Source organism: Falco naumanni, chromosome 2, assembly GCF_017639655.2.
Source record: "Falco naumanni isolate bFalNau1 chromosome 2, bFalNau1.pat, whole genome shotgun sequence".
In the NCBI taxonomy this organism is placed as follows: Eukaryota; Metazoa; Chordata; class Aves; order Falconiformes; family Falconidae; genus Falco; species Falco naumanni.
The window spans coordinates 8,062,156-8,083,182 of NC_054055.1; the positions used below are offsets into that span (position 1 = coordinate 8,062,156).

General features: G+C 39.1%; 1 protein-coding gene across 8 annotated transcripts in view; it reads left to right on the plus strand.

Annotated features, from left to right (window-relative positions):
* PICALM (phosphatidylinositol binding clathrin assembly protein) overlaps positions 1-21,027 on the plus strand; it is a 71,145-nt gene that overhangs the window by 45,926 nt on the left and 4,192 nt on the right. For 2 of the 8 annotated variants that reach the window (XM_040583302.1, XM_040583305.1), the window contains exons 13-22: positions 3,508-3,657; positions 5,104-5,187; positions 5,532-5,612; positions 8,216-8,323; positions 9,249-9,380; positions 9,470-9,500; positions 10,282-10,381; positions 12,137-12,160; positions 14,188-14,247; positions 16,442-16,546. In XM_040583302.1, the coding sequence (XP_040439236.1) occupies positions 3,508-3,657; positions 5,104-5,187; positions 5,532-5,612; positions 8,216-8,323; positions 9,249-9,380; positions 9,470-9,500; positions 10,282-10,381; positions 12,137-12,160; positions 14,188-14,247; positions 16,442-16,546 (875 nt within the window). The remainder of the gene's footprint in view (positions 1-3,507; positions 3,658-5,103; positions 5,188-5,531; positions 5,613-8,215; positions 8,324-9,248; positions 9,381-9,469; positions 9,501-10,281; positions 10,382-12,136; positions 12,161-14,187; positions 14,248-16,441; positions 16,547-21,027) is intronic. The other 6 variants (XM_040583304.1, XM_040583307.1, XM_040583309.1 and 3 more) reach the window with 4 other exon arrangements.

The window sequence follows — 21,027 nt, forward strand, 5'->3', positions numbered from 1 at the left end:
AGTTATGCATACAGATTTCAATGTTTAATAGGCTTAGAGTTTAGAAATGGAGGAAAGTGTTTTGACTCATTTTGTTTGCTTTCTGGAAAACATCTTCTGTTTCAGTTTGTCCTATTTGTTTCATGGCTGAGAGATAAAAGGGGAAATTATCTTCCTCTCGAAGGTCACATCACAGTCTAGCATTTCTTTATTAACCTGAAAATTGAGCCTGATGAAAGTCTGTGTTTGTTCAGTGTTGTTACTCCTGGTAAGAGTCTTCAGTAACAGTCATTGATGTATGTTTACTATTGACATATTTCTAAATACTTCTAAGATTTAATTAACTGTGAAGATGTCAGATTGTGCTAAAATTTTGGGCTGAAATTCTGAGATCACCATTTTTTGTTACTTTTCATAAAAAAAAAAGAAAATCTCTTCAGCTTTACAGACATGAACACTTACTTCACAGAGGTGAGGTAGATAAGAAGTGCTTTCCACATTTTACAGATGGGGAAATCTGAGCAATTAACTGACTTGTCTGAAGTCATACGGCAAGTCAGTGGCAGAGCCAAGAATGGAACCTGAACTATTTCCAGTCCTGTGCTCTAACCACTGCACAGCATCCCTCCCTTAGGTAATTTTCTGACATGATGATGTTTTTATTTGGTGTATATGGTGACTTTGAGAAGAATATCAGACCAGCTACAAGCTGCAATGGACTAAAATCAGTTTACTGTTAAAAATTTTATGCAGCAGCTCTTAGGTGTATAATAAAAGGATAAATTGTTACAAAAGCATCATATTTGGGTTGCTGCCTTTTGTCTTGTGCTTCCAAAAATGTTAAAGCTAACAGAGTTAACAACTCCCAGAGAATGGGTTCTATAATTTAATTCTGGGTTCAGGTTATTTTTTTTTCAAACAGTAAGATGCCACTGAAAAACCTTTGTCATTGTTCTCTCAGGTAAAATACTTCTAGTTGGGTTAAGTTAAAGGTACAATTTTGCAAAATTCAAGTTACTCTTTTTAAATGCACCTGGATCATTAACCCTTAATGATAGCCTGAAGGTGCAGAGTGATTCCATTGACACAAACAGGTGCCATGTGTATTCAAGGATGAAATTGGGTTTTAGAAACAGAGGTGTTGCTGTCAGGAGAGACAGCAATTTTTAGAGTTCTGAATATGCAAGGCTATAAATTACCCAAACCCAATTAATTTTCAGTTACCTTTGTCACTAGCATTGGCAAGTTTTGAGACTTGGACAAGGTTGAACACACTGGCTAGAATTAGAATGAGGCAGACAAGGGAAAAGAGTCTGACAGAAGATTATCAAGATCTTATCAGAAATGTAATCTACAGTTGAATTGCATTGTCTTACTAGTCAAAACACATGAAACTCCATGTACAACCTTGGGACTTGGGAACAGAAAGTCTGTAGTAATTTTCCTGTTGAGTGCATGTGTAAAGTCATTCCAGAGGACAGTAGTTTCAACCAAATACGGTTAATAACTTTGTCCTTGTTAGCTTTATTGTTTTTCTGAGCTGTTTATTGAGATTGTTCGGAGACCGTTCCAGCTGTGTCTGGTATATGTGCCAGCTATCAATCTGTACCTAAACTTCAGAAGCAAAGCAACTATATCGGTGTGGAAATAATCATTCTGACCTGTCGGTTTGGATTTTTTCCAATTACAAGGAGACCAAATAGAATCAGAAGAATGTGAAGCAGCAACATAAAAAGCAAGCAGGAGCTGACTAAAGGATAATCTGACCTGGTTTATTGTCAGGTCTCATTGTTCTACAGCTTCTAGGATAGCATTTGAAGCAGACAACAGTTTTAAGCAGTACCTGAAAGCAAGGACTCTGTTCAGGTGGCTGGCTGATTGGCATGTCCACAAGTGCATTAGGTGGTAATATTTCTATCTAAAACATATATAAGACAATACAAAGTGTTGTATTGCTGATATATATTACAAATACTATATTAGTTTATTCTGTTTATCCTTTATTTGGTGTTGGACACTCATTTTGCTGACTGAATGATTTGGAAAAAGGCCTTTTAAGGTGCTTTGCTCAGTCTTGCAACATAGCCAAGCAATTTGGGAGAGAAGTCGGGTCTTACTGAAGATACCTTGAGTTTGCAGCAGGTCAAGGCATGTATTACGCTGCTAAGAATAATGCAGTTATTGTAAAATTTCATTTTCTTTTGGACTTGCATATAACTGAAATCTACATGTTATCAAGCTGTGTGGGATTTATAGCTAAGAATCAGGTGGTCAGATTCAGGGGGAGAGAATAATTTGCACTTTCAAGCTGCTGCGCACATCATGGTAGTATTTACAAGAGTTGTGGATAAATCATTAATCTAACCAGATTTAAAAAAGAAAACTGTCCAGAAACTGAAATACTTAAAAAAACCCAAACAAACAAACAAAACCTCTCCTATAATTATTATTCAGACTTTTCTCTGTAATGGTTTTGCCTAGAAAAGCAAGTTGCAGTTCTAGGTGCTGTGATAAAACAAGTAGGGCTAGATGCAACTCTCGCTTATTTCACTAGCAAGTTCTTGAGTTTTCCATCAAGGATGCTTTGAAGCCAGACAGCTAAACCACAGCTCCTTCTGTCAGCAAGTATTGTAGCTGCCTTTCCTATCCTGTTTATCTGTTGGATCCTGGAGTACAGGAGTATTCTAGCTTGGCAATAGTATCCGTCTTCAGGAAACCTTGAAACTCTCCTGTGTGCCTTGGGAAGTGACTCACAGAGCTCCAAGTTTCCTTCATTCCTCAGTATGGTCTGACCAGTTGTGGTTTTTTTTTAATCAGGAACATTTTCCTCATCAGTGCTCACTTGTTGTTGTCCCTGAAAGCGGAGTAGGCTTTTGCTTGCTTGCAGCTAATGGCATATCCTCAGTAAGCTTGTTGCTTCTGATGCCCCAGGTAGTAAGGAAAGTGCTTTTGTACTGTATGTTACCTTGGTGTATTTGCAGCTTTTGAAAATTTCATGATGCCCAATAAAAAATAAATCCATAAACACAGTTTGAAGAAGGAAAGTACAGTTCCATTGGTTTTATTTGTTCAGGTTTTTAAAACTATCCTCAGGATGGTAGTGCATCAAAGCCTCGCTTAGCACCTGGGGTTAAGTTGTGCTGAGAGGTAGTCTCTGCTCCAGGGAAGTTGTTGCATGTGTCAGGATGTGACTGAGTGAAGCAAAAAGTGGCTGTGTTTTACAGAGGAATAACATACTAATTTTCAGTGTAACACACACTCGGGAAGAAGCACAATTTATAAGTCCAAGGAAGAAAAAAAGTAAATGTGTAGCTAATATCTGTAGTATTTTTTTCGTGAGCAGAGAACAGTTAATTCTGGACAATTTGAAAATTAAACAATGAGCCAGGTTATCCCACGTTTAGAGATGTCAGGAGAAAACTATACTTCCTGGACACTCTTTAACACTTACTCTTCTGTCCTAGGAAGCAGCATGTAACTAAATCCGTCTCCCTTTTCTTCTTTCTCTTGCTCTCTGGAATTGAACAGATCCTTTTTCTGCTACTGTTGATAGTGTTGATGATGCCATTCCAAACCTAAACCCTTTCCTTACAAAAACTAACGATGCTGCTCATCTGTCTGTGTCTTCTGATGTATCTACTTTCACCAGTAGGACACCCACACATGAAATGTTTGTTGGTAAAGTACCATTTTAAGCTAATTTCCTAAAAAAATTAATGTTGTTTCAGTTTCTAAAGTATATCTGTGGGGCCTTTTAGAAACTAAAAATGCTGGTCATTTGAGGCTGATCTTGTGCTATGTTAAACTTGATTTAGTAACTGTGCCATGAAAATGGTATTGATATCCGTACGTGGCTACCTAGATGAGATTCTACCTGATGTTAAGGAACTTACTTACAGTTAAAGCAGTTGTTTGAATGCAGTTTTGTACCAAGTCTCTTACACTTAGGAGTTTTAAGATAAAAGAGTATGTATGCCTGAGAATGAAAAGAAGATGCTGCTCCTTTGTTTCTCAGGTTGAAATGTTCTTTTTGAATGTAGAGGCTATCTCTGATTTTTTTGGTAGTGGATGTTTTTCCCTGAGTCATGCTGGCATTAACAAAACTGATAAAGCTATGCATGTTCTCATGCATGGTCTGCTTAAACCATTTACCTACTAGTTTATTAACTAATGACTCACATTTTTGAAACTGTGGAAATCTTACTTTGTAGGTGATTCAGCATGGCTGTCGTATTAGAAATCCTAACATTTCTGTCAGTGCAGCTACATAGTAATTTGATTACTTTTCAATATGAAGAATTAAATTAGCTTTCATAGACTGAAAATCAATTAATTACATGTCAGTGCTGTTTTTGAGCAAAGCTAGGTTTAAAGACAATAGTGCTGCACCATGGGGTTCTTTTAGCAGGTTGAACCCCACTAGAATTGATCACAGAATTATTCAATTTCTTGTTAACAGGGGTATCAAAGATCTCTTTGTTACAAGTATCAGAGCTAAAGGGATCTCTTCGGTGATACTGGTACCACCTACAGTTTGTCACCTTAGCTAACTGGTTTCCTAGCTTGTCTTTGGTTAGTGGAAAGAGAAAGCAAGAAGGATCAAGCACAGGAACTCTTGCTGTGAACTTACCTCCACAATTCCCAGAAAGGATTAGTTGGCTAATCTGACGTGTGTTTCTAATCACTTTCCCATGTTTCCAGTAAAATTTGTATGGTACTTGTGAATGAACCAGGAGCCATTCATGATTATCTGAAATACAGCCTTTTGGGGTTTTTTTTTTGTGGGGTTCCTATTCCATCAGGTTGGTTTCCTCTGTATAGTTTGTTCTGAGTCATACAAAAAGCTGCAGCAGTGCAGGGCTGTGAACAAGGAGCTTGGTAGGTTTGTAGCACTTGGTGATTTGCGCAGTATTCATCACGCAACAGCACTGAAGTTGCTGGAGATGGGTTGCGTTGATACACCGCATTCCCTTCTGATGTCTCATTCTCTAAAGATATGTCTAGAATCAAAGCGAGACCTCCTGACTGATCATGTGAAATGTAAATACAGTTTTAGTGGTAGCACAAACAAGGTGCTACAATAATGTGAATGTAGATTTAAAGTAATTCTTTCTGGTTCTTTAGATCATTACAATCCGTTTACTCAACTAAATCCCTTTGTGGCAACCAAATATGAATCCACTATTGGGCTGTATCCTTATACTTCAGGTATAAGAAAAATGCCTTGAAGCTTTTACACTTTTTTTCTTCCAAGGGTGTAAAACATGGCATTTGTTTGGAAAACAGTAAATATTTATCCTAATATAGCTGTAACTTTGAAACTGTGCTTTCCCCTTTTGTGTTATTGATGATGTCAGCTTGTTTCTTGCTGTATGTCTGATGTGTATTGATTTCATTCCATTGGTTCTGTGTTACTAGAGTGTATGTAAATTTATAGACTAACGTAAATTAAATTTTTGAATAGCAGATAAACAGTATGTCTTAGTTCTCTTTCTGTAACTCTTCCTCTTCTCCTTTCCTGGCTTTCTCTCTTGTGTGATACGCCTTATCAGATTCTTTTTGTGGCCCTCAAGCTTACCCTAATGCTTCTCATTTCCGCAATGAGCCTTCTTCTGTAGCTGGTCTATTTGGAGGTAGGTAATGGGATACGTCCTTACCACAAACACAGCAATTTGAATGTGTTTTGTGCCTAGAACTAGTAGGTATTGCCTACAGAAGTGCATTGTTATAGTGGCTCAAATTTGTATTCATGTGCTTGTGCTAGGTGTGTCGTCACAGATGGTACACACTTTTTCAGTTTGTGCCAAGCTAAGGCTTATTTAGTCTAAACACGAAATGAGTATCTCCCCATTTCAGGATCTCTTGTAGTTTACATGTTGCTATGTACCACACAAAAGACTTGTATGTTACAAGTATTCTCTCATCTTGCTCTACCTCATGCTTTTTAAGATAAAGGGACTGGGATGTTCGTGCTGCTTATGGCATTTTTATTGAGATATATTACTCTCAAACGGTGCACTAAATTAGTACGAAGCTTTGCAACAGGACATGAGGAGGAGGTATCCACTGCATTAAATTACTGGCTAATCATTTGTGCAGCTGCGTAAGGTCTGTATAGTAACCCAGGACTGATGGTGGTTCCGGAAAGCCATCCAGACAGTTGGCAGGCAGGCTGTGGACTGTGACAGATGATAATCTATCTAAACCAGATTGAACAGGGAGCATTAACGTTGTTGCCATGCAAGGTTTAGAAATACCTTCAGTAAACTGTGGAAGAGTGAGTTCTTAAAAGCACCAGGAAGTCACATTTTGGTTTAGTGTCTTTAAGTCGTTTAACAAAAGGTTAAATAAATACTACATATGACTCTGTTCCCTTTGTCCCATATCCAAAAAGAGGGATGGTTAGTTTCTATTAAGCCTTGTTGGTTTTTTCTCTCCATTAAAAATACTGACCTTTTGCACCTTTCAAAACATCCATGTTAGAGAGAATGCCCTGGGCTGCTGGTTCATCCTGGGAGTAGGATTTGATCTTTTTCAGAGGCTGATTCTAAGAGGTCCTATCTATTGTTTTGACTTCTGGCTTGTCTCATCTTGTTAGTTTCATAAAGCTTGAAACTTCCTAAAATGTGAGAGCAGGAAACTTGGCTTGTTTCAGTTCAGGCTTTTTTCTAAAGGAAAATACGAGCTCTTGTAAGTCAAGTTTTCTATTGGTACAGGCAGTTTTAAGAGTTGCAGGACATCCCATCAAAAGAATTCCTATCCGCAGTTCAGAGTCTCTGAAATGGCTTGTTACAACTTGACGGTATACTTGTCATAAAGATACTCATTTTGTTTTGTTGATTATTTACTCGCTATCTTTTCCCACATTACTGCTTCCCATGTTTTGCTGTATGCTGTTTTCTTTGATTTGTTTTTAATGAAAAGTACATTGTTTAAATTCTTAGCAATGGATGCTTTTGAGTTACAAGTTTTATGTTCCTTTAAGACAAAATAGGAAGGAACAGGTAATCCAAATTTGTTTTTTCTGTGAGGTTTATGTTCAAGGATAGCATAGCAACCTATACTGATAAATTTTTTTAGGTGAAATGTGAATGATTTCAGGAAACAGTAAAATTGAAATGAGGTGCTGTCACAGCAAGCTAAATGAAATCAAAGTAGTATTTTTGTCAGTTATTTCCACTCACTGTAATGTTTCACTGCTAAAGTATTTGTGATCCTTTCCTTTTATTTCTCCATATCATCAAAATTTCTGTTACAATCCAGAAGAGCTAGTTTTCAAGATGCTGTTGCATTTTTTTGGTGCTTTTCATATAAAGTAATAATTACTTCTGTAACTGCCTTAACATCAAGGTGAAGTACATGCACGCTTGTGTGCATGATCGTGTATAACATTAAAAAAATATAACTTCAGAAACAAATCAGCGTTCTCTTACATATTACCGCACTATCAACTTAATACTGCCAACCATCACACACAATGCTTTGTGCTGCAATAAATTTTCACAGTATTGAAAAAGTGTATTTGGAGAACACTGCTGTATAGATACATACAGGGAGACAAATGGAGTAAGTTCAGACAGGAGTAGGCGTTGGAATGTGGCTCTAACTCGCTATAATTACTGGAAATATACCTGCAAAACATGGTAGCCTGCAAAACGTGTGTTCAAAAGTGTCTTAAGCGCTATAAAAATTACTAATGTTAAGAATGTCTAATTGAAGGCATTACTAGTCAGGAACTTTGGGATGGTTTGGATCTTACTCCAGTTGTATCAAAGAGAACTGTTCAACTAATATTAAACAGAGTAATTGTCAGGCAAGTAATCTTGAAACAGGTTCTGTACCCAGCCAGCTTATTTTCCTGGAGAAGCATGGGGATTATTTCCTCAATAATTTTATTGTAACTATTTGGTAAAAGAGTAAGGAAGATGCAGGTAGTTAGTCCAGAGATTTAGCAATTGGAGGAGTGTGGTTTTGGGCCTCTGTCTCCGGTTCTTAGGCAAAACCTTTCTTTGGAGGATTAACTCCAAATAAACTTCAAATGAACTGCTTCCAGCTTGCTCTTTTACATGCTTCTCGATGTCAGGGTGTAGTGTGGACCTTTTGAGGTATTCCTAGTCTTTCTGTGGTACTTAATTTACATATTCAGTGTGTCTTGCATAAAGAAGGTGGATTCATGGGAAATGCTGTATAAAAACATTCAATTCTTTTTTATTTTTATTTTTCCCCTGCCCCACAGGGTTCACTGCATCTCCTGTTGCTCAACCACAGCCATCAGCTGGCCTTAATGTTGACTTTGAGTCTGTGTTTGGAAACAAATCTTCTAATGTTGTCCTAGATTCTGGTGGTAAGGCACTTATTAAAATAGATGACGTATGTCCTTTAATTTTATTTTTATTCTTGAGGTATAAATCTCTTAATCTGTATTTACTCGTAATGCTGTGACAGTGCTCCAGCTGAAGAAAAAGCTGGCTTTAAAAGGTCAATAGCAGCATTCTTCATCCAGTTTTTCTTAATTCATAAAATTTTTCCTTATGCACTATTTCTGTGTGCAGCCTGCTGAAATGTTTACATTAGTTTCCTTCACTTAAATGTTTTGTGCATTAAGACTTCACACAGTGAACAGCCTTTAGTAGTTTTACATACCATCAACTGAAATTAAGTCTGTATTTGTAGAGCATGGTCAGAAGAGTTAAAGTTGCATCTTAATTTTATATACCTGTGCAACACATTTTTGACACTTCTTTGCCTACATGTTGCTCTTCTGATGTTAAGTTTTTCAGAAAATGATTAATAATCAAAACATACACAGTTAATTTGGATTGTAGTCGTAGTCAGTACTTTCTTTTCTTTTGAGTATCTGGAAAGTAAATCCTTTCTAGTCTTCTGACATTGTACTTGACATTGGATTCGTTTTGGGAAAACCAGTGATTTGCTAAAGCAAATACATACGCTTTATATAAGTTTGAAATACTTTAAATATTTATGCCTTATTTTGTTTTACATTTTGATTGCTTTGCTGTCATTGTGACTGCATCCCATGTAAAATTGATGCCAAACTAGTAAAGTGAAATCTCCTTGCTGTAGTAAATCTTAAGTCTCTCCTTTATCAAGAGACATAGTAAGTTCTGTCCTTCTTGTGTAGTGTAGCATCACTAGGTTAAATTTTGTATTTTAGCCGTTGTTGAACTTGCTGTCTATTGTATTGTATGTCATGACATTCATGGGAGGCCTGTGATTCAGATCACTTACTTCATGTTTATCCTTACAAGGCTTTGATGAACTAGGTGGTCTCCTAAAACCGACAGTGGCCTCTCAAAACCAGAGTCTTCCAGTTGCCAAAGTACCACCTAACAAATTAGTGTCAGATGATCTGGATTCATCTTTAGCCAATCTTGTAGGCAGTAAGTATCAAACCACTAACACATTCATACTTTCTTAACGCTTTTAAGTGAATGGTATTTCAATAGTATCTTTTTCTACTTTGTGACAGATTTGGGCATTGGAAATGGAACTACTAAAAAGTGAGTATGCTTAAAGTTGAACGTTTCGACTTTCTTGATAGTAAATTTTTATGAAAGTATAGGTTCAGCCCTGTGTGTACCACATAACGTTAGCCTTCAGAGCGCGTTTGGGACTGTACCTTGTTTCTCATACAAGGTATAATGAATAGGTGAGAGCTGTTGGGAGGTGACAGTAGACTGAGTGGGAGTGACAGTGTCTGATGCCTTTCAGGTTTTGTATATATTTAGGAAATGAGTTCATCAAAATGTTCCTTTGTAATTGTAGGCAGTCTTAGCACAGCTTATAAATACTTTGTGTGAGTGTGTGCAGGGCTGTATTAAAAGATTGTGAAACCACAGCCTCTGACTTGTGGTTGACCTTTTTAGACAAGTGAATTTTGAAGCAGGGCATATTCTTGGATTGTGAACATCTGGTCTAGCAGCAAAGTTGAGAATGTGATTAGCAAATTCAAGGCTTATAGGGACCATCTGTGCCAATTCTGAAACCATTCATAAAATCTAGTATGCAGTTGCTCCTAATTTTCACCCAAGGAAGGTCAGTGAGACTAACTTACCTATGCTGAGGAACTTGACTGGAATTAGATGAAGCTGTGGTGGCTCGTGTACCTTATTTTTTCTACCCAAAACAAGCTGTCATGAGACCTTTTATCAACTCCTTTGCTACATAAGCTTCTTCATTAACAGAAGCAGCCACATTTCCAAGAGGAAATGGTGTTTACCTGAGGGAGTTTTGTGGGAAAATCCAATGTTTTCTAACAGTTTTTAAAAAATTTATTTGAAGTGATGTTAACTGGACTCAGCCAGGTGAAAAGAAACTAACAGGTGGTTCCAACTGGCAACCCAAGATTGCACCTACAACTGCGTGGAATGCTCCGACGTTGGTAAGCAAATACTCATTTTAAAATAGTGAGTTCCCTGCAACTTAGATATGCAGGCTGGTGTGTAACAGAGCAATTTGATACTGTTCTATAGTTGCAGTAAAAGGGTAGTAGACAATTGAATAAGTGGTGAGTTTGAGATGGGTACTGCTTGGATTTGTTTTTCTTAGCGTTGAGGTTCTAGTAAATAGTTTTTGATGTGACATGTGCAGGTTTAGCATAAACTTCCATAGTGTTTGACCAGCCTCTCTCATGGCAAGGTAGCAGCATTCATGTTTCACTCAACTGACTTTTTACAAGGGCCTGCAGTGACAGGGCAAGGGGAAATGGCTTTAGACTGAAAGAGGGGAGATTTAGATTAGCTATTAGGAGGAAATTCTTCCCTGTGAGTGTGACAAGGCACTGGCCCAGGCTGCCCAGAGCAGCTGTGGGTGCCCCATCCCTGGCAGGGCTCAAGGCCAGGCTGGACGGGGCTGGGAGCAGCCTGGGCTGGTGGAAGGTCCCTGCCCATGGCAGGGGGGTGGGACTGGGTGATCTTTAAGGTCCCTTCCAACCCAAACCAGTCTATGATTCTATGACATAAAACTGAATTCCAGTGGAAGCAGGCACTTTGCAGTCTAGAATAGTGTGTGAGAAGCATGTTCTTCAGGTATACTGAGATGTCAAGTGTGTAGACATTGCAACTCAGCCCGCTCTGGGGACAAGAACAGGCTGAGAGATTAATCTTCTTGATTCTTGTAGAGGTGTCTGTGCAGTGACATGGGCAATACTTCCTTAATGCACGTAACTACTGCTTTCCTGCCCTGATGTGCGCAGTTGTTTTAAGTGCATGTCAGTTTTGGTGACCAACTTCATAGTGTCTATTGTAGCAGGTAGAGCAAGGGTTCCTAATTACACATTAGGAGTTTACATGAGTAGTTTTCACAATGCTAACAGAATATTTTTGCATGTGAATCCTACTCACCCTTTCCTTAATGATCTGGAGAACTGTATATGGATGGAACAGGTAACAAACCGCTCCCAAGGATTTATGGCATCTGACTCTGACTGGGGGAGGGTGAATCTGCAGTGTAATAATACAGCGTTGCAGATTTGGAAAGACAGAGCTTGTATCCCTGGATCCACTACCTCTTCCCTACTGGATGTCCCTTATCAACTTGCTATATTTATGAAGGGAGAAATGTTTGTGGACCTTACTGGAGGGTGTGTAGATATTGAAGGAACTGTAACTACTCACCTGCTTTAATGACTGGTGGTTTGAGTTTACTTGTGTGCTTGAATCTGTTTTAATAACTCATGTCTTGTATACACATCTTCTTGTGATAAGTCATTATCATTTAGAGACACTGTTGAGGCACTTTTCTTCCTGTGAAACTGTTCTGATAACATAAAAATATTGAAACAGAAGTAATCTGGAGGGGGGGGAAGTTTGTTTTCCTCTGCTGGTCTATTTATTGTGGAGTTGCTGCTGCTTGCTAAATAAATATGCTTTTGAAAATAAGGCTTTCTCATCTTTTGGAAAAAAGGCATATACCAAATAAGTGGACTATGCAAAATAATTACAAACCTAATAACGATGACAGTATCACAGGTGTATGTTGTCTCAGTAAATGACTTGAATTACAAGAATGTGTTGTTGGGGTAAACATGTAGTGTATTTGTGAACTAAAATGCTATCTGTGTATATTCTGTTGTGTAAGTATTTGCTTCTAATCCAGTGTTATTGCATTATGTAATTGTTCTCCCTGGGAAATACAGAATGGCATGCATTTTCCACAATACGTAAGTGAAACAACACACAGCCTTTTTGCAATCGACTGGCATGCTGATATTAACCACTGCTGTTGCAGAATCTCATAACCTTCTTGCTATTTACACATTTCTCATTTTAAAATCTTTGGTGTGCCAAAAATTGAGCTTTTCCTAGCGTACACAAACTTCATAGGTGGTCTGCAGGTTCTTGATTCGAATGATGGCATGGGAAATACCAAGATTATTTTTCCTTGCTTTAAACTGTACCATTTGCTGCCAGAGAGCTGGGGTTTGTGTCTGTGCTGCCTTTAATGCACTTGGTGAATTTTGAATGAAGATAAAAATGTTTGTGTTTGAATAACTGCATGAAACCTTACGGGCTTCTGTTATACTTGGCACTTTATTCACGTTTATGGTAGATCTTGATTCTTTTTTTTTTTTTAAGTAGGGAGAGACCAATATGTCATTAATGCTCATATGAAAAAAGAAGATCCAGGCTGACAATTTACAAAGGGCAAGCAATAACCTGTGCTTGCTGTCTGAGGAATGCAGTCTTTCGTTTCAAAGGATTTTTTTCTTTATGTCAACGGTGATATTGGTCTTTCCCTGTATTCTGTTTTTATTGCAGGGTAACTAACTGAAGGATGGTAGGTCCATACTTGAGCACTCAAAAATCAATTTAGTCAGCATGTTTGTGTGTGTGTAGCTGTGTGTACACAAGCAAAACAAACAAGTAATTTTCAGGCTAGCTTTGACAGCCATGTGAAATACATAGATAGTATGTGGTTTAGATAATTCTTGATTGGTGAAATCTGTTCTGATGGCAGTTGAAATGGCAGTGACACTGGCTGGTGTATATGAAAAGGCAGCTGATACCTTAGAACTGAATTCAGAAGCAGTCTTGCTGATGTCCTATTCTTGATACTACAATTTATCTGCTTTAATTAATCCAGTATTATTAATATTTTGTCACTTCCCTCTTTTCTGTATCAATAATCTCTGTGTACCAAGGAACGCATATGGTCTTTGTCTTGTGATGAATAGTAACCCCCACAGCAATAACACAAGAATTAGACTCTCTTTTTTCTTAAAGGAGAAACTAACAGGAAGTCGAGTGGCTAGACAGCAAGTTAGCTGAATATTTATAAGCACCAATATACAGTCTGAAAAAAACTCCCACCTTTTTTTGTCCATGTAAGGGTTAGTATTTAGAAAGTGGGTAATGAAACTATAGAACAAAGAAAGAAAAGTGTATTAAAGACAGTTCTTCATATCCTAACCATATTCTAAGAGTTATCAGCTGTTTTTCTAAGTATGTGTTGCCAAGCTGTTTACAAAAGTTAGCTTCAACCCCAGGTGTTGCCTGTTGACAGCAATCTCCCTGTAACTTCATAAAAGCTAACTTAGCTTGAGGGTAATATCAACATATCTGCAGATACTAAGAGGACCGTCTTTAATCTGTTCAAATTCACTGTACCAAGTGGGTGAGTGAGAGGGAGTGCAAGCTGGATATTCATGTTAAAGTTCAAATTACACTGAAGCACAGTAGGAGAATCCCCATAGCGTGTACATCCTGGCTAAAGAGAAAAGAATTCTTGTCTTGTTGGCAGAAGCAATGGTAATTTGGTCTTTTCAGTCTTTAAAATTTTTCTGTTGGCTCCTTGCGTACCATTCCTTCTGATACTGAAACAGAAGTATGTGCTTCATGGGATTAAAAAACATGCTTCTGCTTCCTGAATATTTTCTCTCAGACTTCTCAGTGTCTCATACTGTGTTCTTTAAACAGGGTGCTAAGGGAATGGCAGCTTGCTGTTTAGTCAGCCAGAATCCAAACAGGTTAAAAGCAAATACAGAATTGTAGATTTGCCAATATCACCTAGAAACTTTAGGTACTGTATTCAGTCTGAAATAATTTGGATACACTTCTAAGACTGCAAATCCTGTTTATTGTTTGCTATATTCATAATAAGCGAAGAGCTGCAGTTGACCCTTAGAAAGCAGTGTCTTACCAGTGTGCAGCTGATCTCCTCTCAGTTCACCACTGTTTTTCACACCAGGCACCACCTGTCATGGCATACCCTGCTACAACGCCGACAGGAATGATGGGCTATGGGATGGTGAGTGGAACTCCTACAACTCAAGTCAGATGCTGTGTGTCGTTTGTTTGCTCACAGTTTGGTAGCAGTTGTTTTTCTGAACTATTCTACTGAAGATTGAATTTCAGCTCCTCATGGTTTATTCTTCACCACATCATTAAGTCCTGGTTTTCTTAAGTACTTCAGTGGGTTTTGTCTGATGTTAAGTCTGCCCTTTCCTACCTCACTTAGTTTTTCATAAACTTTTTAAAGTAAAACATTGTCTGTTCTTGTTAGGCTTTATTGGTGTAGAAATAAAGTGTATCGTAGAAATGTTTATCATGTAAGTATAACTACTACCTTCACAACAGGCATGTTATCGGCAAAGTGAAACCTTCCTTAAATACTTGCTCCCAACCTCAGCAAAAGTTTTCTGTAATGATCAGTGCTACAAAACCGCAAGTTTGTGACACTGTGTCACTGCCCTGTGTCCTGGCGTTGGTTGGTTATTTAATCTCCTGGTGACACACGGGTTCTGGAAGTCAGAACCTTTTGACAGAAACCTGATCTTGCTGCTTGTTGCTCTGAAAAGCTGTTCAAATTTTTGTTCTTCCCTCAAATTTTAAAATATTTCTGGAATTATATGCCTTAACACTTTATTAGTACAGTTTTGATGTAGCACAGCTTTGCTGGGTGAATAAAAAGGGAGAGAACTTCTACAGAACAGTTACTCTGTTAAATGGCTCACTGATTAGTATAATAAAAATAAGCTAAATGTTTCATCATATAATCAAATAGATTAATGATTTGTAACTTGTATGTGCTCAGTAAGTGAACTGCAGAAGTGGCCAGCTGTGTTCTTGAGGGTCTTTTGGGAGAGTATTAAGTTCCCCGTTACCCATCCATGATCTCCAGTAGTATGTTCTTGTACAAAGTCCTTGTGATTAAATTACTGTTAGTGTTGATTCAAACTTAATCTACACAACTTTGTACTGATGGTACTGGAAACATTTTTGAGTTATTTTAATTCAGCAGCTGGGGAGGGTTACATATTTAGTGGGTAGAAAGTAATCTTGCATGTTTTCTAAAGCAGCATTCATCATGGGGTTTAAACGCCAATGTGAAATGGAAACTAGAATTCATAGGAGCCGTAGCTCTGTTATCCCAAGTGGCTGTTGCTCATTCAAAAGTGTTCAGTGTCTGAGCAGATGGGTGAGACAGGTCGTTACAGAACGAAGAACAGGCTTTCTGGCGCATCCTGATAACTGTCCTGGCTCATTCGAACTCTGCTCAGGACACTTAACTGTTAGGAATCTCTGAAACGTTGACCCACTTTACAACCCTTGTGTTTAATTTTCTGAGTGTGGCCATTTTGAGGTGGCAGTCCAGTAGCAGGCTTTTCCCTTGGTGAGCACTTACTGGGACCAGCAATTTTGTTAGTACCTTAGCATTCCCTGGCTGCTGGTTCCTGTGTCTTTGTTGTGCCAGCAGTTATTTTTAAACTTGCATTTTTGTAGGGTGTTTACATCGGGGTCACTTTCTTGAATGGGATCACCATGTAATTGCCCAAAGAGCTGGCTGGCGTGATCGGAGGAGTACCAGGATTAGTCAAGGAAAAGCTGCTTGGAATAGGGATTGTTTCAGTACAACTGCTGCTGGGTGTCAACCCAAGCTTAAGGGGAGTGCCAAGAGCAGTGCCGGAGATGGGCATTATGTTAAATAAAACCTGACTTCCAAGACCATTAATATATGTTAAATTCTTAATTTGGTTCAGCCAGCGAGGTGTTAACATTTCAGACTTCTGATTGCATAATGACTTAACATTAATTGGGAATATAGTTCTCAGTTTTCAGTGTTTCTTGAAGTGTCAGCTCTGTATTGATACCTGTAAAACTGTTGTGCTTTCAAAGGCAGAGAGGGCAGTGCTGTCAGACCTCGGTCTGGGGAGCAGGAGGACCAGCACAAATGCTTGTGCTTAAACAACTGTGCCAGTGTTTCAGATCTCTGCAGCAAGGGAGTAAACGGCCTCAGTTGTTACTGGCTCCTTGAAAAGGTTCTAATGCTCCTTTCTGTAACTTCTATTTGCAGAATATTGTAGAAAGATCTTGTATGATTGCGTGTATCAAATATGACCAAAATTTTTCATGCATTTACCATTTTTTCTTTCTCTCCTTAAATACTTGCAATGTATTAATCTAGGTGTGATTTGATGTTGTCTGGATATTTTTTTTTTTAGCCATCGCAGATGGGAGGCATACCAGTGATGACACAGCCAACTTTAATATACAGTCAGCCAGTCATGAGACCACCAAACCCTTTTGGCCCTGTACCGGGAGCACAGGTGTGTATATTCAAAATCATTGGTGCTGGGAACCAATTACGGCTGGGTCAATTTCTTTAAAAGTGTTTTAATATTTTCTTCTGCTGGACAAAGGTACTGCATAACCCCAGTAGTCCATGTAAGGATCGCTTCCAAGCTTTTACATCCAGGTTGGCAGCAGCGAGTATGTTTTACAGAAGCGAGGAGGGATAGCATTTCAAGGCAATGTTTTTCTGAGGTGTGGCTGAGGTTATTCTTAACGCTTTAGTGAAAGGATAAGAACAGTTGATGTCTGTGCCGTTTGCTGAAGGCAGGCTCCTTCCCCAGAGTCACATCCTGTGTGGTTTTACCTCTAAGCGTGGCTTTGAGATTGTGCTATTACAGCTTTATCCAAAGTATATGTACCACTCTTGGTTCACCTGGTAGACTTAAAAGTATTAGATTATAAAGTAACCAAGGCTGACCGTACCTGAAAACTGTAAGTGGAAGCTGCATCCTTGTATTACAGCATTTTGCAGAGGACAAGCAGGCTGTTTGCAGCCTTTTGAGTCTATGAATGTTATAGATGGGTTTGCAAAGAACATGGTCTCGAGCTTGGGGAGACTTCAGTCCTACGCCTGGTTGGTAGTGCTGACCACTCTGTGGGAGGCACACGGCGTGTTCATCTAGTTTTAACCCTTGTGTTCTCCAAAGGTCTTTGTATTCCTCCCTGGTTTTGCAGCAGACAGTATTTACAGCATAGTGAAGATATTCAATAGCTATACCAACCTATCTGGCCTTGCCCTCTTAAGTCTTATGTTAAATGGAGTGTTCCTTAAATTGCCTGCTTTTCTGCTTCTCGTGATTTGTTGTGTGTAAATTCATTACCTGACGTACTAGAATAAAAGCGTGCTGAAGAGTTACTCTGAGCATTGGGAAGAACTGACTTTATCAGTACTGAAGTTAAATACGTACCTCTGATTGTTTCGCAAACTACTGTCACTGGAATGAACTCACTTTTTTAACCCAAAGGCCTTCTGAAGGTAGTTTTTTGCAGGAGGAAGAACATTTTAGGGGGAAGAGGGAATGGACAGCTTTGAACACCTTCATGCTATTTTCAGGAAATACTGAGATTATTAAAGACTTTGTTCTGTTTGTGAACTGTCATTAGAGGCAGAGCCAGGTTCACCTGGCAGATTGGAGCTCCAGTGGTAACAGTGTGGTTCAACTGATATCAGTCAGGTGTTTCTCTGTCAAAGTTCACATTGTATGTCGTGACTGTCAGAAAGAGGTAACACACTGGGACTGTATTTTGATCTTATTGCAGAGCTCTGTTTTCATAGGTGACTGAAAACATGTGTGTGTAACTTATGTATACGTTGGCGTATGTGTGGGTTTGGGGACTGCGTGTGGAGGGAAGAAAATTCAGCAGCAGGCTGGAAGGGGAAAGAGCCTCAAGCCTTTCCCGATGCCTGAACCTGATCCTTGAACGGGAGAGGCTGTGCCGTGTGCTGCCAGTGGGCAGCATGCCCTTTGTCTTCCTTAAAACAGAGCCTTGGGGATAGAGGTTTTGGGTGTTTTTTTTAATCTTTTAAAAGGCTTTCTCTGAAAGAGACACTTAGTTTTCTTTAGCTGGAAATGCGGTTCTCGGTTTACTTTCTCTTGGACTTGAGCTGCTTTGCACATTCACTGTCACTTAAGTGATTTGGTATCTTTTGCATGGGTTTTATACTGTCTTATGCAGGGGGGAATGTTATGAAATTTTTAAAACAGAAAACAAGTTAAAGGATCTTCAAGAGTTTTTTTCTAGAATTCAAAAAAAACAGTTTTGAAATGATCTTTTAAAAAATAACCTGCCTCAACTGCCTATAAACTGCCTACCTGCCTAATTCACTGATAAACAGGTAGGTGTGTCTGAACAGCTGGGTGAGCCTTTCTGCTTCATTTGACATTGCAGGGCTTGGCCTTGGTTAAATCCCAGCTGGCTGTCATAGCGAGAGAAGGAGGAATTAGTCACAAGTGAGGTGTGTAGGGCCGTGTTTATTGTGCTTCTCTGACAACGTTTGGCTCCTGTGAGAATTACTTTGATAGGAAACACACCCTTTGAATCAGCATTTGCTGTGTGACCAAGGGTTTTCCCTGAGACACGTGCTCTGCGTTGCTTACAGGTGTGTTCAGAAGTCTGACATCAATAAAGCAACTTCAGTGCAACAAAGGCTGCATGTGAGACCTTCTTTCCCGTATAATGCATAGATGGCATTTACTGACATACAGCCACAGAGGGAAATTACAATGTGGTTATGCTAAATTTACCGTATGCTTAGTCTTGAGGTTCTTCTGAGAGCATATTTGTCTGTTTAGGTTTAGTTCCTGCTCCTATTGTGCCAGAAATAGGAATAGGAAAATAAAGAAATAAAAATGTGTGTTCTTGGGGTAAGTAAACAAATCTTAAAGAATGAGTAATGGTAATCGTGAAAGGCGTACGCAGTTCAGACTGCCTGCATCCCACAGGGGTCACTCTATAAACACCGTTGTTCTAACATGCTTTTTGTCCATGGTGTCATCGCTGCCCAAAACTAAGTTGTTTTTCCTATTTGTCTAAAGCACCAGATGATACCGCTTACCTCTGGGCTGCTGATAGATATTTTGGTTTTTTGGTTGTTGTCTATAATAAAGAAGCTTGAAGGTACTTAAAAGCATAACAACAGATAAGAAGCTGTTGCTGAAAAATTATCTTGCCAAGTTGCTGTGTGTTGGGAATTCCTCCTGCTTTGTGTAGGAACTGGTAACATACGCATCCCAATGTTGTCCAGTTTCTTTGTAATATAAACTGGTGTTTCTAGCTTGATACTCTTCAGGATTTGTCTCAATAAATACGCTTTTCATACCTCTAGACGTACTTATTTTGCTTCTCTTTCAAATGTTCAGTTTACATGCTTGCAACTTTAATTTTTGCTATCAAGAACAGGGCTACTTTGGTTTAAGGGCAAAATCATTTGAAACAATTGAGAATGAGAGACTAGAACACTCGCTGCTTTGGAAATCCAAGTGTGGAAGATATTTGTAGTTCTAAAAGTGGTGTGTAGCTTCTTCCTTTGAATACATTATGAATGCACTTCTCTTGCGTTAGTGTCAGTGTTTTCCACTTGAGAAGGAAAACAGTAGTTTTCGTCATGGTAATAGCAGTCTTTCCTCATGGCAAAGTAATATATCGTGCTGCTTGGGACAGTGAGAATGGTTGGAGTTACTGATTAAACTGCAGCTGGTAAAGGGAGCATGTGCGAGGAAGGGACAGGCTGAAGGTCCAGACAAGGTTAAAGAGTAGCCAGAGTGACGGCAGGCGTGGTACAGTACAGCAAACGCAGAGTATTTCAGCTCAGGCAGATGTGAATGCCATGCAAGCAGCTGGAGTATGACCACCCACTGTAAGACCTGAGTGGCCCGATGCACAGCAGCAGTGCTTGATTGTTCACCACCACCAAAAACATTATCATGTTGGCCGAGATAACATGGTACGCTGCTGACGGATCAGTGGCATGCCTTTAGGTGCTACATATTCTGGTCTAATTGCCCCCAAAAGGACATAGCCTTAGGAGGGGAAGCAGCTGGGTAGTGAAAATTTTTAAGATTTGGAATAGAATAAATTACTCAGCCTGCTGCCAGCATCTGTGTGAAGTGTAACGTGGCGGTGGTTAATGTCACTGAACTGTACAGAAAAAGCGGTAGCGGTGATCACCTTGTAATGGTGAAGAATAGGTAATTGTGCAAATGAGTAAGTTGGTTTGGGGGGGTTGTGTGTGTGTTTTTGTTGTTTCGTTTTGTTTCGGGTTTTTGGGGATGTGTTTTTTTTGGTTTGGGTTTTTTTTTTTGGTGGTAGTTTGTCTTGGGCATTTTTTTGAAACTGGAAGAACAGGGTATGAAGTTCAGGACAGACTTATGCCAGAAAGTAGACTTCACAGGTGCTCCCTCTGGCACATTAATTGTAAAATGCATGCTAAAATAGCTTGACAGACTTGTTTAATGAGAAACCAGTATCTAGCTAATGCTGGGAATCCAGCACAACCCTTGCTCACAGATGGGTTCTTCCATCTTACTGTGACTCCAGGGAGTTTTTGTCTTTGTTGAAAGCAGGGAGAAGACTGCTGCTGGAGATGAGACTAAGCTTTGGGCCTGATCCAGCACAGTATGTTACATTTCAGATCACGCAGGCACTGGGCTGTAAGGGTAAATTCACAGTTGTAGGTGTACTAGCACTAAAGAAACTGATGGCCAGCGCTGCTGTGTTAAATGCTTCTCCTTAGAAACTGCTAAAGGTAGGTTCTGGTTTTCAGATATATTTATAAGCAGTAATCTGGATAGATGCAGTGTAGGAAACTGTCTAACTATACTTTCTGCATTTATTTTTTTAGGCCTCCTTTTTTGTTAAGATAGGTATTTACTGTAAGATCCGATGTCTTGTCTGAATTTGGCTGTGGCGTCTAGGAAGTAGAACTGTCAAGGTTTTCCCCAGTATTTAACCTGAA